This window comes from Pagrus major, chromosome 17, assembly GCF_040436345.1.
Source record: "Pagrus major chromosome 17, Pma_NU_1.0".
NCBI classification, from domain to species: Eukaryota; Metazoa; Chordata; class Actinopteri; order Spariformes; family Sparidae; genus Pagrus; species Pagrus major.
In genome coordinates, this window is record NC_133231.1 from 1,838,171 (window position 1) to 1,855,426 (window position 17,256).

General features: G+C 40.5%; 2 protein-coding genes across 2 annotated transcripts; both read right to left on the bottom strand.

Annotated features, from left to right (window-relative positions):
- Window positions 1–130: 130 nt before the first annotated feature.
- On the bottom strand, window positions 131–4,840 carry LOC141012005 (uncharacterized). Its single transcript, XM_073485384.1, has 12 exons — window positions 4,732–4,840; window positions 4,500–4,603; window positions 4,147–4,419; window positions 3,906–3,999; window positions 3,673–3,740; window positions 3,350–3,568; window positions 3,182–3,241; window positions 2,943–3,083; window positions 2,551–2,631; window positions 1,674–2,450; window positions 234–1,619; window positions 131–139 (listed from the first exon to the last, which is right to left on the bottom strand). The coding sequence occupies exons 1-12, from the start codon at window positions 4,838–4,840 to the stop codon at window positions 131–133; spliced, it is 3,321 nt and encodes a 1,106-aa protein (XP_073341485.1).
- Window positions 4,841–11,234: 6,394 nt separating this feature from the next.
- LOC141012006 (uncharacterized) lies at window positions 11,235–16,808 on the bottom strand. The gene has a single exon (XM_073485385.1). It carries the CDS (start codon window positions 16,806–16,808, stop codon window positions 11,235–11,237), a length of 5,574 nt encoding a protein of 1,857 aa, XP_073341486.1.
- Between the last annotated feature and the right edge of the window lie 448 nt (window positions 16,809–17,256).

Sequence of the window (17,256 nt, forward strand, 5' to 3'; positions counted from 1 at the left end):
TTCTTACTTTTCAAATACTTAGAAGAATTAACATTACTTGGCTTAAATGTAAATGAAGTCTGCTCTTGCGTAGAAACAGTACTGTCCTGCTGTTTCAAAACATTATCTTCAATATCAATAACTTCTTCAGTTACACAACCTGAAGCTACAACTGGACCTGAACTCTCAGCAAAAACACTGTTCTCTCTACTTTGTTGTCTAAAATTGTACCCTCCAGAAGAAGACGCGCTCACTTTGCAGTACCTATAACAACTCTGCATCTGAGGCTGCATGACACAAACAACAGTCTCATAATGGTTACCGTTACAATTCTCCAAATACACTGCCTGATTGGACAACTGCTTATTCTTACAACTGTATTCAAGCCAGCGATCACCACAAAACGTGAAAATATTTACTCCTAAACAATCTGCTGCTGCTTGAATCTCCACTTCAGTGGCCCAACTACCAACATAGCGCATTTTTGATCTACTCAGATAATCTGCCATTGAGGAATACTCGGGACGCAACATATATGCTAGAGGATTAGCCTGTAATTGCTTAAACACAGCAAATCTAATTTTTTTATGATTATTCTCTGTGCCACACACAGCTTGACTAACCGCTCTAAAGAAACAATTACCATCACCAACTATTTGCTCGTTCTTACAAGGAGCCCCTAATGCACCAACCTCTGTCGATACCAGATCAAGTTTCTCCGACTCTACGTTCAACTGTTTGCACAAAGCTCGTGCAACGTCACTACGCAGAGGATTAAACTCAAGACTTTTACTTGTCACATCGCTGACAAATACAACGTCTGAATTAACCACATTAACATCCTTGCTTTTCAACTTTTTTGATTCACGATTACCCACTGAAAACTTGCGTTTCACACCTCTCTGATTGTTTTTGTCAAGTGTTACCTGTTCAGCCGACACTTTAAGTGCTGGCTGAAGAGGTAAGCTACAACCAAAGTCAACCACTCTGCTTTCCTCATTTACACTTTGACTTTTGTGAGTGACACAAACACCAGCAATCTCAAACGGCTTTGGAGCGTTCATTGCGGTGGCAAATTTGCACATGTGGTCAAACACACGGTCAAGGCAACTAAAATACACAACAACGCTTAACCCGTTCTCATCTACCATGCCATCTGCATCGCGTGCGTGGGAGTCAACAACGGCATACTGCCCATCTCGACCAATGATAGCACACGTGGTGCCACTCACAGTCAGAAAGCATGTGTCATATTTACTACACATCTTTCTCAAACCATTCCTGAGAGTGGTGTACACGCCTGCATCAACAAGCTGTCCCTCAACCACATCAACATCACCAGAAACGTAGTCACCATACTCAAACTGAAATTTCTGTCCATCAATAATTGACTCTTTGGGCAAATCTGGAACACACAGCAGTTCAGACGTCCCACTGATGGAATTACTTTCCCGCAACGACGTGTAGAGCTCATCCCCTAACTCTACAACCTTATCCAGATCACCAGACTGCCACGAAAACACAGAATCGATGCTGTGTTTGGCTAAAGCTACCAAACTTACAGCCATACACTGGAGCCCTCCATGTTGGAACCGATCGTCCCCTTGATGAAAAGTTCCCCTGATGGAACTTATGTCAATCTCTGGCCTTACTGAAATGCTGTCCTGGACCTCTGCTGCAACATCGACATCAACAGTCTCACCTACAAACAATGTAGCACTCTCCCTGTCGCCATCAACTGGACACAATACGACAGAAATGCCATGGACGGCATACCACTTCGCACCTAAAGACTCCTTCAAATGACTGATGTGAAGCATCAAGTCATTAAGGCACGTGTTGAACACAACCACAGATGTGCCAATACTAGATGCCATCCCAGATGCATCACGCGTACCACAATCAACAACCACAAAGTACTCGTTATGGAGAATAATGGCACTAACCGCACCCCCGAGGTTCAACAGACACGTGCCATGGTTAAACAAGTGCTCTTGAAGCTTCTCGTACATCATAGTGTCCTCATCCAGCCAATTAAAGTCACTACGTGCTGGAGGAGGAATCGCTACCTGCCACTGCCTACCAAACACATTGTGCTGTTCAATCAACTTGCACAACTCCTGTTTAGCGCCGCTCTTCTGCCTAGCTTCAATGTAACTTCCCAGTTTGCCACCTTCTACGCCTATGTTATCAATATCTGTCCCTTTCCATGTACACACTGGAGACATGACATGTTGCATAACTGCTGCAACACCACATGCCATGGGTGTATTTATGTCATAAGTGACTGGTGCACTTCTGACATAAATACCAGGGACAACAGACTGCAGGGACTCTGCACACCTGCAAGAAACGGGGTTAGCGTCACACTTACCTTTGTTGGACCTTGGTGTCGGAGAGACACCAAGATCGACGACAGGCTGAAGGTCCCCCCCCGGCGCAGCGACGACGGTGGCAGCGGCGGCGACGACCTAGGAAAAAAAAAAAACATTAAATGATCTGGATAAATAAACTATACTACTATTATTATAAAAAGGTACTACACACACATTTTGCACAAACTGTACTAACCTCCCCCCTGGCGTCCACTTTCACATGAGCAGTTGCAGGCGGTGGCACGGGTTTCACCACGGGCAAAGCTCTCGCCGGGACCTAGAGAAGATTTTTTACAATGATTATCCAATTATTGACGTAATACTGCAGACACGCAGCAAAAAAAAGTCACAATAACTGAAATATTGAATAAAATCAAGACAAACCTTCTGGCTTGCAGAAGTCCGACGATGTTCCACTTTTGGACGCTAATGGAAGAAAAACAAAATACACTTTATTAAGCCATATTTGAGCAAAAGTCATTGTGGAACATATTGTGAAGTTTTGCATGTTGTTGTGAGTGTATCAGCAAAAAGGAGATACTAAACAGACTTCAACAAACCAAGAGAAACAACTTGCATGCAGTTTACCTTTGAGCTTCGTGGAACAGCAGTTGATTCAGGGGTAGGAAGATGGGATGGAACAGCAGCATCCATCGCAGCCAACACTGAACTGCTGAACCAAACAGGGTTTGGCTGGATGAAACAGTGCTGCAGTGCACTTGCGTCAACCTGTGAAATACATATAGAGAACAACTACTCTGTCAAAACGCCATCATCTACTCAACAATCATGTCAAAAACCGTCCAGGTGAATTGATCGTAGCATACCTGCTGCTGAACCACCCTCTCTGCACCAGAGGACTGCTCAAGTTTCTCAGGTGCTCTCCTCTGTAATGACAAAATAAGATATTTTGTATTAAACACCCCGTCAACCATTACAGAGGTCAGCTCATCAAAATTACATCAACCACAGTGTTACAATGTGTAATCAATTACCTTCCCGCCCTTGCCAACAGCTGTCCACCCAAAGGGGTCTGATGGACGAGGTACGGTGACCTGTCCCGTGACGACCACCTTTGGGACGACGTGCCTACGAGGCGGCGACATTCTGGGAGCGACCAGTAGCTTCGGTGTTGGAGGCTGCAGTTGTTCGAACGCAGCCGTCCACAGCAGCCCAGCTAGAATGGGCATGCCGTCACTGTCGCTGAGGTGAACCTGTGAAAATAAGGAAAATGAAACAGATTAAATGATATGGATCTGCAATAACCTTGTCATTCAACTACAGAGAAAGTGTAGATGACACTATGTGCTCTACTTACACCATCTCTGCTCCACAGCTCACGACGGTTCATGGGGAAATGATCAGCTGTAGGGAAGTACCTGACACCTAAAACAGAAAAATAACAAACATTATTGTAATATCTCTCTATGTAATATCTACATTTTAAAGGAATGATTATGGAAATTATAATATTCATCCAAACAGTCTGCCTAACAACATATCGTGCATCATACATGGAACTGTGGTCGAACTAGTCTTTTTAAAGCTTACCCATACGTGCTGCCACACGGCGGAACTCTTGACGCATGAAGTCTTGCTGAAGGACTTCAGCGGCCAAGCGAGGTGGGAAGTCTGCGACACACACCTGTAGAGCAAAGTGGTTGTTAATAACAAATACATTTTGTCTGAAAATGCCATAACTAGTAATATAAATATACATTATTCTGCAACAGTTCATACAACTACATTAACTATGGTAATATATCAATACATACAATAGAAAAAAACCTACGTTAGACCATCGATCGCAGGCAGCGTGCAGGAGCTTAGCGAAGTCTGCCCCTGCCTCGTCGATGGTCCTGCTGGATGTCAGGTTGTTACTAGGTGCCAACACCAGGACTGCGTCAGGAGACCGAGGAACAACAGCATGCAGCAACTCGGTCCTCAGCTCCCTCGCACAGCCCCCGGGCGTGGACATGATGCCAAAGGAGAGGGACCCCTCTGGCATCGGGACAAAGCCATCTGCGATAGCACGCAGATGGGAATCTCCTACAAGAAGAACGAACTGGGAAAAAAATTGGACTGTTATTGAATGAAATGCACTAATTATTACAAGCGCTGTTGTTGTTATTATCATTATTTTACCTTCTCGTCAGGGAGTTGGCGCGGAATGACCAACTTGTGCTGTCGTCCCGTCAGAGACGACTTTGGCCATTGTCGCACAGGGTTGCGGTAACCAGTACCGCGCTCTATTAATACACAGAGAAAAAAAATACATCAAGATCACACTGTTAATGAAACCTTACAAATCATGTAAACACAACACACCCTGCCACTAGGCAAATCTATACACCATACAAGCAAAAAATGTACATACGTGCAACAGAGACATTGGCGGACCGCTGCGGTTCCACGTCAACCGTTCGCCGTTCTGCCATGCGTCGTTTGGCTGCCTCCGAGCGACGATAAGACTTGCCCCGTGGCATCTAATAACATGTAGACAATTGATTAATATTGACATTACAACCCATCTTTAGCCTGCAATAATTGGATAAAATACATCTCAAACACACATTTAACAAGCAAGCAGTGATGGAAGAAGAAGAATTAAAATTGTTACTTAAGTTAAAGTATTCATACAACACAGAAAAATACTACACTAAAATGGTGATGGTTTACTTTAACCCTTGTATTATATTGTTTCTCCCCCCTTGCTTTGATGTTCCCCGTCAAATTTCACCGGTCTGGTTCAACTGCTCTTACATTAACACAAAAAACATCATTCAGACATAATCATCACCAAATTGTATTTAACACCTTCTAATGCTGTAAATAATGTATCCAACTAGCGGTGAACATGAATAACTACAGTGAATATCCAAAGAACAGATACTGAAAATTAGAATAATAATGAAAACAGACACCAAATTCACAGCACATCAGAAAATCAATATGAACAGTCATCTCTCTCTCACTGTGTGTTTGTGTGTGTGTGAGTGAGTGAGTGAGTGTGCATGGGGATGTTTTCCATCTATTGGATGAAAATAATCTAATACTAACCCTTTCATTTCCAGTAATTTTGGAGTGGCAACCACAGCTGTTACTAAGTTGATTAGACCACTCAAAATTCAATGAAACTGATGATAAACAATTTTATATACAAATGCCTAGTGTGGGGGACATCATAAGGCTTTGAGGCAATCAGAGGAAAAATCACATTTGTATGATATTATGAAGTTATAGATCAGTCAGATTTAACCTGAACAGCACAGGAGGGTTAAAAATACAATTTATAGCCATGTTACAATAACATTCTCCCCAATACATAGCTATATTAATGAAAACAATAATTACTGAAAAGCTCTTTACAGTTAGTGTATTGTTGTTCTACAGTTTGATTATATTGCTAAATTAGGAGTACAGTAGAGGGTGCAATCAGTAACTTGCTTGTTTCTTTTTCTCTGTCTGTCTGCAATGAAGCGCTACAACGCCCGCGAAGTTCAAAAATGTACTCCAGCCAATCATGGCGCAAAACGCCTCGAAGTTGAAAATTTACTCCCGACAACCACCGCGCGAAAAGACCAGCGAAATATGAAATGTACGGAGTTGTTTACCAGTGCGCCGATGTGACAGTTGAAATGACTTTTGATATTAAATTAAATGAATATTGTCTAAAGACTGGCGTTGCTAGCAGCTTGTCGCTGATTTAGCAAACAAACCAAAGGCATATGCTGCCAAACATGTGCTTAATAACCTCTGCTAACAGCCAACCACCTCTCCTATGACAACCGCGAAGTTCAAAAATGTGCTCCAGCCAATCACGGCGCTAAACGCCCCGCAGTTGAAAATGTACTCCCGACACCCACCGCGCGACAAGACCACCGAAATTTGAAAAATACTCGCACCGATCACAGCGCAATAACGGAGTTATTTACCGGTGCGGTGATATGACAGTTGAAATGACTTGTGATATTAAAATAAATGAACATTGTCTAAAGACTAGCACTGCTAGTAGCTTGTAGCTGTGTTAGCAAACAAACCGAAGGCACTCATATGCTACCAAAGACGTGGTTATAGTCCCCAAAGGCACTCATATGCTAACAAACATGTGGTTATAACTGTGCTAACAGCCAACCACCTCTACTATGACAACAGGGCAGCTGGTTACAGTAGCTACAGCAGGAGAAGGCTCGGTAACGTTCAGCTCGTTTAGAACAAAGCACCCAAAGGTTTCTGCTGCCGAGCAATGCTAACAAAGTTCGCTAACTAGCTCTGTCGTTACAGCAAACCAGCCAAAAGTGTTAATAACAGCACTGATAATACTCATTTCCAAACCATATACACGCAATTAACCTTACTAAAGTTAGCAGTATTTTAGAGAAATTCAGAACTACACATTCAACATTACAGGTCGATGAGGCAGCTAGCCTGCATGTTAGCTCGTATCCCGGCACAGAAGCCCTCTGTGTGCCGCGACGGCAAACAGCGAACTTAATCAAAATTAACTCACCGTGTTGAGCAAGTTGAGGTTCCTTGAAAGAATGCTGCTGTCTTGATCCGAAAGGTTTTGGAAATGTATTTTTGTAAATCTCTGTGTATGTTGTGAAAAATCAGTGAGCCAAGGTAGATGAGTCTGTACGGGACGGAATCCAGATACAGACAAAGAGATTCAAACGTTGCAGCTGAGACGTCACGTTCTTCTCACGACGTGATTGGTTGATGCGTTCAAGTCCATTTCAAAAGCTAAGTCAAATCAAACTCCGCTGCTATTTCGCGCATTTCCATAAACAACAGATATGATACATTGTTAGGAGACCATGGCTGCCAGATGGGCATATTACCGCGAGAAAGACACTGATTACAGTCTGAAATATTAAACATTTGTCAAACATTTGTCACTTTCCAGAAGCCATGGTGGGTGAGGATATCAATGACAACACATTATAACAGCATCCATATGATGACAAACAGTCAGCGGGTATATTTTTAAATTACCAAGAGGAAATCGGGGAAACACCTTGAAGAAAACACACACGTCATCATCATGACGTGTAGCGTCACGCCTCTTTTAAAGTAGAAGCGCCGAATTGGTCGCTCTTTAACGCCGGAAATGCATGGCTGTGTGTGGCCACAACACAGCAGCGGCGATAATGCAGAATCTCTATATGAAAAGGGCGAGTGTGTGTCCAGTGTACTGTCTTTAGTGTATTGTCTAGTGGAGTGATGTTTTTGTTTGAAATGTCAAAACAATGAGCCGATAGCCACACACACACACACACACACACACACACACACACACACATATACATACGCACACGCACACACACTCTCTCACACATAACACAGGCACAAATTTAAGTAACATCTCCTACAGATTGCAGATGAAAACCGTCACTGTTGTGTTTTGGGTAACATGTATCATATTTAGGTAGACACCTTTCCAAGACACCACCCACTGAAAATAGGAAGTCAGCCTCACATCCATCAATCACACTTTATTGATATAGCACATTTTATACAAATAACATATAGCTGTAAAACTATATGTTTACATTCAAGCAGAAACATCACCATTAAGGAGAAGGCAACAAAGTTGTCAACTTAATGATAAACACGGCTACAACTTATTTTCAGGTTTTTGTGATAACAAAATTAATCATGTGGACATTGTTAAAATTATATGCATTCTTTAATCTGCCATTATATACAACAGAAAACACTGACAATGTTCACATTTCTATGATGACACAATAAATGTATTCTTCATAACTGCTACATTTTACAATCACAATCATTAAAAAGCTAAGGATAGTCCCAGCCAACATTAACACTGACTAAACTGGATTCCTCACAGTTTTAAATCCAAACTCATTACATCCTGTTTCAAGCAGACAAACAAATGTCATAGCCCTTTCAGAGGACATTTACATGCAACATTAATGCAGAGAAGGCAGAAGTGCTTACAATACAAACTGCTGTCCTCTGCTAAATCTTTTTCACCTTTATTGACATGCATCAGTAAAAAACAGCACTACATCAAATTAAATCACTGTAGAGTCGTTACAGTACAGTAACATAGTCAGCCAGTAGGCCAAAATTATTGGATGCATTTGTGATTCATTAATAAACACTTCAAGTGTCCCTGATGGCCGTCTTTTCTGTTGAATGGCAGAGCAAGTTTGTGTTTCACAACAATCTGATTTTGGTTATACTGTGAAAAGAAAGCAGAAAAACAGTTCAATAAGTATTGGAAATTTGACAAGTTGTTACTAATTCGCTTTAGTTGAAATGACAGGAGAATCTGACAATACTACTTTTAAGACCATTGATGCTCTGCTCAAACATTTGGCAACATCTATTCACAGCCGAAATGATATTTGTCTTAAATTTTCTAAAGGAAGGACGTGCACGCCCCGACAGCAGCATGCCGGAACACCAGCACACCCCGACGGCAGCACGCCCCGACCCGCGTGGACTGCGAGGGCCCGTTCATCGCTGCTTGCAGCTTTAATTATTATTATTATTATTATTTTTTTTTTTTTTTTTCTGCCAAAATGATCGCATTTTTCACTGCCTGAACGTGTATGAAAACGCGATTTTATTTGGCAAACACATTAGGCCTGGCGAAAAATTTTATAATCTGCTGTCGTTGTGAACTTTCACCACTGGGTGGCGCTATAATCAAGGAAAGTGTGTTTTGGCTAATAACTCCCACATACTTTGACGCACATTCAAAAACCTTACATCCACGCGTTCAGTGAATTGTGCTGAATCTCCTGATATAGGCCACGCCCATTTCCGCCTACCGTTTTTTTTCGCTAGCTCGCGAAATGTCGCAAACCTACTTTTTCGAACTCCTCCCAGGCAATTTCACCGATTTGCACCAAACTTTGCACGCAGCATCTGTGGACCCTCCTGACAAAAAGTTATTAAAAGACTTTTGATATTCCAAAAAATACTCAAGTTATTAAATAACAACTTCCTGCAGATTTCGTTCCAAACAGGAAGTGTTGCATATCTCCACATTGGTTTGTCCAAATGACGTCAAACTCAGGATCCTACTTCCTCATGAGGCCCTAAGGCTCTGTGCTAAATTTTGGTTGATAACCACTAGGTGGTGCTCTTTAAATTGAACTATTTTATATCTCAACATCGGTTGGTCAAATGAACACAAAACTTGGTACACTCATTGCCACTGCCCTCCTGAGCACAGCTGACAAAGGGGTTACCGATGTGACACTAGGTGGCGCTCTGGTGGCAGTTTCATTTTAGATTTGGCACTGTGCCCACACCATGACACTTATGGACATGAAATTCATAGGGGTGGTACAGACCAGCCCCTGTAACTCACACACCAAAAATGACCAGCAGGTGGCGCTATTGTCAAGAAAAAACGTTTTTTGCTAATTACTCCCACATAATATGGTGCACATTGTTAAACATTATATCTACGTGTTCCCTGAATACAGCCGAACAGTGTGATGTAGGCCACGCCCACGTTCGCACTGAATTTCCATTCGCAAATTTGCCAAATGTCGCAAACCTACATTTTCGAACTCCTCCCAGACAATTTCTCCGATTTGCACCATACTTTGCACGCAGCATCTGTGGACCCTCCTGACAAAAAGTTATTAAAAGAAATGTGCTAGTCCACAGAACGGCCAAAATATAAAAAAACAATTTCCTGCACATTGTGGTCAAACAGACATTCTTGTGTATCTTGATGAAATACAGTCCGATTAACACAAAACTTATATGAAATTCATAGGGGTGTTACAGACTTGCCCCTGTAACTCACACACCAAAAATCACCAGCAGGTGGCGCTATTATCAACACAAAACCATTTTTGTGTAGTAATTCCCACATAACATGGTGCACATTGTTAAACCTTATATCTATGTGTTCCATGCATTTAGCTGAATTGTGTGATGTTGGCCACGCCCACTTTCACGCTACATTTCCATGTGCAAATTCAGGAAATGTCGCAAACCTACTTTTTTCAACTCCTCCCAGGCAATTTCTCAGATTTACATCAACCTTTGCACACAGCATCCGTTGACCCTCCTGACAAAAAGTTATTAAAAGATTTGTGATCGTCCAAAGAGCGCCCACCATATAAAACAACAACGATAAATAAGTACTTTGTATGACAAATGTTTTAGTTAAAATGCTATAGGAAAATAAACCAGTGTTACTCACTGTTAGGAAAATATTCTTACGTATTGAATTTGATGTTGATTTTGTCTTATGGAGTTCAGTGACAGTTGTTATTGAGTAAAATGTCAGCTTTCATGTAAATGCCACAAAATCAGCAGGACACTGCAGGGAATCGAACCCCATCCCAGTAAACCAGGAGTACCATTACCAGTGCCTTTTGCTTTTTGAGCCTACATGAAAGGTAAAGCAAAACCTGCATTAGCAACAGCATGACTGGCACGTATTGATAATATGCGTTTACTGCAGTATAGTAAGAGCTATATATACGCTTAAACGTTTTCAAAAAAATGTTTGACTTATAAAGTTCCAAATGTGTATCATTGAGATCAGTGATTACATTTATTATTACTATTTGTCATAACATGTTTTAGTTAAAAATGCTGTTGTAATGCAGGAAACGAAACCCTTTTTCTATCCAACAGTTTTTTTTAACTTTTTTTTATATTGAAAACACAATATAGAACTTCACAAAACTCCTAAGGAAACATGCATTTATAAATAACTAAACATTATGAAGAACTTTTTTTTTTTTTTTTTTTTTTTTTTTTATATTGAAACACACACCATAAACTCCTATATACATACATATACATACATATATATTTATTTCTTTATTTATATTTTTTACTACTGCTATTCTGCTCTTCTCCCTAACTATTCTTCTAGGTCATAGATGTAAAAGAACACATGATCCCCTCATGGTCACTGAAATAAGTTGGTACCACTAATGATTCAACAACATAATGTGTTGTTTTCACATACACATGATCAATTACTGTGCCGTTTTCTGTTGTTGGTTCTTTCACACATTGAACAAACCCTTTGTTTGTCATGAATTTGGCAATTGACGATGATTTCAAAATGTCGTCATTGAAATCTCCCATGACAGCAATTGTATCACTTTGTGAATTCAGCCAATCAAGTAATTTGCCCACATTTTGTTTAAACAAAGTCATGGGATAAGATGGTGGTCTGTAAATTACTGCTATCAATATTTTGTATGTAGTGCAGTGGTAAACCAAACATTCTAAATTTACATTTGGTACCTGGAGAACATTACATGCCAAATTGTCTGCACTATAAAGGCCAACTCCACCATGTTGTTGGCCTTGAATTTCTGTCAATATTGGGTTGCTGCTACTGTAGGACAAACTCCTTGGCTGATTATGAAAAACATAACCATCCATCTTTACAGTTTCAAATGAGGAAACTGCAGGCAGCCATGTTTCTGTAACAGCAATGCAGTTAAGCTGCAAATGCTGTGTACACAATGCCAAATCGTGTACATGTTGGGTCAAATTCTGCACGTTCATCAAAAACACAGTAAAGGTCTGTGTATTGAATTTGTGCCTTGAAATATTGTCGACCATGAAGGGAGGCATGTTTTCAATTGCATCTTTAATTGTCTCCTTACAATAGATTGCTTTCTCCTTAAAGTCCCTAATCACTAACCCTGACAAATTTCTAACCCGACTCAAAGCTACATACGCCTGTCCAGCTGCAAAAATTCTGTCAAGCGACACTACCGCTTGATCTACTGTAATGCCTTGTACTTTATGTACTGTACAAGCCCAGGCAAGCTTCAGTGGAAATTGCCTACGCATTCCACCCTTTTTTGTCACCCTGTCCTCTTCAGGTCCAATGGCCGTGGAACCCATTTCCACTGCAGAGGCAAATGTACAGCGTTTCCTCTTCTGTACTCCTACCCTATCGTCATCAAATTTTACATACACCGTCTGAGGAAACCTTGTTCCGTCGTTCTCTGGATAAACTATGTGTGTGACAGTGCCACACACCCCATTAACTAGACCATCCGCTACATCTATGTTTTTAAACAGCATTACACGGGCATCTTTCCCTAAAAGCAGCGTCTCATCCAGACATGTGTCGTATGCTCTGGAATGATGTCCGCTTATCAACTCGAGCTTGCCTGTTCTCTTACTGTTCACATAGTCCTGAGCCTCTATCTCGACATAATCCGGACAACTCTTCAACAACTGCTGTACATTATGCTCATTTACTTGTCGATTTGTGGGAAATATGTGCAACGCTGAGCTGTCCTCGCCAGTTTCACAACGTTGTAATATTTCAATGTCGCTGTCCAACATCACGGTACCTTTTGAACGACTTCTAACTCTGTTCAACAACTCTGCAAATACGTGATCTTTCTGGCGAACGATTGTTTTCAATTCCGCAATCTTAAACAACCGAGACCACAAATCAACACCTACGTCATCTATATACAAAGCTTTACCTTTCACTGGAGGCAACTGATAAAAATCTCCAACTGCAATTACACTAACATTTCCAAACGGGGAATAGTCACCAGATTGCTTAATTTGTCTTAATCTTCCATGGATATAAGCCAATAGTTTATGATCAACCATAGAGATTTCATCTATTATCAAAAGCTGCAAGCTACTATATTTAGCACGTAAAGAATTCAGCTTTTCCTCACCCAATGGAGTGTAAGGTAAGCGTACATCTTTACCAATGCTAAATGCATTGTGAATAGTAGCCGCATTTAAATTGTGTGCCGCTATCCCCGTAGGAGCTGTTAGTAGAACGCAAATGTCGTCCGGATCGCAACACGCTCTCGATAACAACCTCATTGCTTCGTACTGTAGAGCCCTGATCAAATGGCTCTTACCTGTCCCCGCACCGCCTGTAATAAACACATGTATCGGATCTGGCTTGGCTCCATGTACCCTTTCTAAGCACCACTGCCTAATCTGATAAAAAATACACATCTGTGTCTCATTCAGAGACCTAACTAAAGCCAGACCATCACGTCTGCAGAGGACATTGTTCCTCTTTTCTAGATGTGCAACATCTTTACTGTTTACCGCTAAATCTGGAATGCTATCTACGGGTTCGTCCACTATCTGCTCAGTCTCTCTACGTTCCTCTATACACTCTAAACGCTCCAACTCCTGCTCTGGGCACAGCTCGCACCAGGCATCTTCCACAACACCATCACAACTGATAGAATTTTGGATATCATCCAACTTGTCTGCATCTTTTTCAAATTTGCATCTATTCTGATCGACGAGTGCTTTCACCGAATGTAGCAATTTATCACCTAATCTCACATGACCATGACTATAAAACTGCTCAAACGTCTCAAACCCTGGTGGTTTGAGCTGCCCATCTTTACAATACGGCAGGAACAACTGTAAAATGCTCAGATGGAAGAGTTCTGGGTTCTTAGTCTCAGAAAAGCGCACGTAACGAACAACACCAGGCTGCGAACGTGTTCTTTTCACAACAAAACCACAATTATTGTTTAATTTAACCCGATTGACACATGTTTCATTTTTACTCAAAACACGATACTCTGATGCAAATGTTGCCAAGCACATGTCATTAAATGTACTATCTTTCGGCCTGTTCTTGTACCTGTCAACAATGTTCCTCATCCACATATCTTCATCACTAAGATCATGTGAAGATGCCTTTTGTTTTAACACACTTAAAGGCAAACTCATTCTAACTGTATTCTCCCCTACCGGCACAAACACAACTTTCCTAGAACACTCCTTAAGATGCATGTTTGTCAATCTGTACACTGCTTCTTGAGCACAAACATCCCTGTTGTGTAAATACACACTTCCTAAATTTTTCAATGCATCTTTAGCACTACTATTGCCCTCTTTAGCTGCTTCCCTCTGAGCATTTCCTAACAACAACCCCATCTCCTTTTCTGCCTTGGAGATGTAAGAAATAATGTACACCACACAAGCATAGGCATCAACGACATATTGGATGTCAATATTAGCATTCCAGCATTTCAAAAGTGGTTTGCTGTACTGATTTATCCAAACCTCGTTCGCCTGCCTCTTCAAAACAACATGCGTCTTCCTACCAACACGATTGTACGCGGCCTCAAAAACAGTTTGATTTAATCCTAAATGTCTAAACAACTGTTCCACACTATCAAAACTGGCATTCTCATCTGAAAGAGCTGTTTTAATTTTTGTCATAATGGCGACTGCAATCTCTTTTTTCATGATCTCTGGTTTTTTCTGCCCCTCATTTTTGCATGCACAGCTGTCCAATTTCTGTGCTTCATCTACCTTACATTTACAAGATTTTGTGTCGTCCTCTTCACCGACTTGACGTGAAATAAAAGTTTTTGCAGACGGCGGCTTAGGAAAATTGAAACGACAAACAGTTCTATTCTTTTTACAAGATTTTGAATGTCGTTTTGAATGTTGTTGCACAGATGTAACAATGTCCAATAATGTTTCATCCTGTGCTGGTTTCTCACATGTAACATACTGATCAATAAATTTAACGACCTCTTCATCTGTGTTTTTATCAATTATTGGGGCATTCTCTATCCAAAACAGGCAGTGAACATGTGGTGATCCACGCTGCTGGAATTCCACCCTATAAAAATAATCCTTTATTTTGCCAATAGGATTAGATGGAGACATGAGCACCTCTCTCAAAAAACAATGCCAGCGAAAATCAAACATTGTGGCTGCAGTGACCGGATTGCCACGCAAAAGTTGACACCTATCTGCCCATTCTAACTGTTCAGCCGTCTCTCTTCTACCTGCCTGCTTCAAAATACTATTGAGGAGATTTTTCCACCGCATGTCAGCTGAAGAAAACGAACAAAACCAGGTGGGGACACCCAACTGACGAACACAAGCCAACAAATCACGCTGGGCTGCCTGCCAAAAAGATGGGGTACCTCGAATAGGTTTAAGAAAACGAAACCCATCATCAAACTGCAACAACTTTTTCAAAGATTCTTCGTCATTCAATACATTTTTGCTCACTTTTTGAGATCTGGCACCTCCTTTACCCTTCCGCAATGCTATTGATACATTTGACACAACCTGTTCTACCTCAGATAAGTACTGAGCAAAAAAGATGTATTCAACATTTTGTGCAAATCTACCATCAGCATGTAAAATCCTGTTATTAAAATAACGCGACAAAGTCAAACGATGCTGTCTACTATCACGATATGTACCAAGTCCACCAGGAAACAACACCGGGAAGCATTTTGCTTCATTTGTATGATCAGACAACAACCTCACAGGAGAGTTCCCTTCTGCTGGAGCCAAATTCAGTATATCATCAAAATATTGATCCAGTGTTTCCTGACCAATATCTACAGGCATAAGACAAGTGTCCTGGAACATGCAATGTTGTTGTCTATCATGCAGAAGCTCATCTTCCCCAACATCTGCAGATGCTTCACCACCACCATTACAATCACTATCTGGTTCCTTACAAAACTGGTTTATCCACGCTTCATTGAACTCTACATCTTTATAATGGACATTTGTTTGTTTTAAATATTGCAAAGCCTGCCTTACGCGCGTACTATCAACAAACTGATACTCATAATGTCCCTTATAAGTTAGCTTCCGCTTCAACTTTACTGGCAACAAAGATCCTTCCATGTTTGTACGTGGCAGCAAATTGCTCGTTTGCACAATATTTGCAGGAACACAGGTTACAGGTCCATGTACTCCATTTTGCCCACCTTTAGGCAATGCCAACATCTTCATAAAAGGAATATGCAACGCGATCAAATGTTGTTCTAAACTATTCAAACATGCCAGTTCTGGTGGAACGGGACAAACCGCCAAATTGTTCAATGCACATTCAGGTGGCACCACACCTTTAGTAATCTTAGAATGACACGTGTTACAAATCCACAGCTGTCCTCTAGCTGTATCCAACCATTCACATGGTAATACACAGACTTCATTACATTTATGTAAGTACTGTTCACTAATACATTTATCTGCAATTACACTTATTTCTTTCCTTGTAGTATAATCATCTCTTTTACACTTCAAAACCTGATTCTTAAACAACCCTCTGTGGCACACACAGCACACAAAATTTGGCCCATCTTTTACTTTGTCCCAAAACTGTTCTCTAACATAATCAAACTGCTCTGCCTTTTCTTTATTTTTTTCCCTCTTCAATTTATTCCCTGCTATAATACGCTGCTTATGCTCAAGACCTCCATGATACTTCTTTGTACTCATGGCTTTTACATGCTGTCTGTGCACTTCACTTTCCTTATATTTCCTTTGACTCATCTCCTTAACTTTAAGCTTATGTTGTACATTTTCTCTATATTTCCTTTGACTCAACTCCTTAACTTTAAGCTTATGTTGTACATTTTCTCTATATTTCCTTTGACTCAACTCCTTAACTTTAAGCTTATGTTGTACATTGTCTCTATATTTCCTTTGACTCATCTCCTTAACTTTAACCTTATGTAGTACATTTTCCCTATATTTCCTTTGACTCAACTCCTTAACTTTAAGCTTATGTTGTACATTGTCTCTATATTTCCTTTGACTCATCTCCTTAACTTTAACCTTATGTAGTACATTTTCCCTATATTTCCTTTGACTCATCTCCTTAACTTTAAGCTTATGTAGTACATTTTCCCTATATTTCCTTTTATTCATTTCAATAAGTTTATGCTTGTACACTACATTTTCCTTATATTTCCTTTTATTCATTTCAATAAGTTTATGCTTGTACACTACATTTTCCTTATATTTCCTTTTATTCATTTCAATAAGTTTATGCTTGTACACTACATTTTCCTTATATTTCCTTTTATTCATTTCAATAAGTTTATGCTTGTACACTACATTTTCCTTATATTTCCTTTTATTCATTTCAATGACTGTCTTT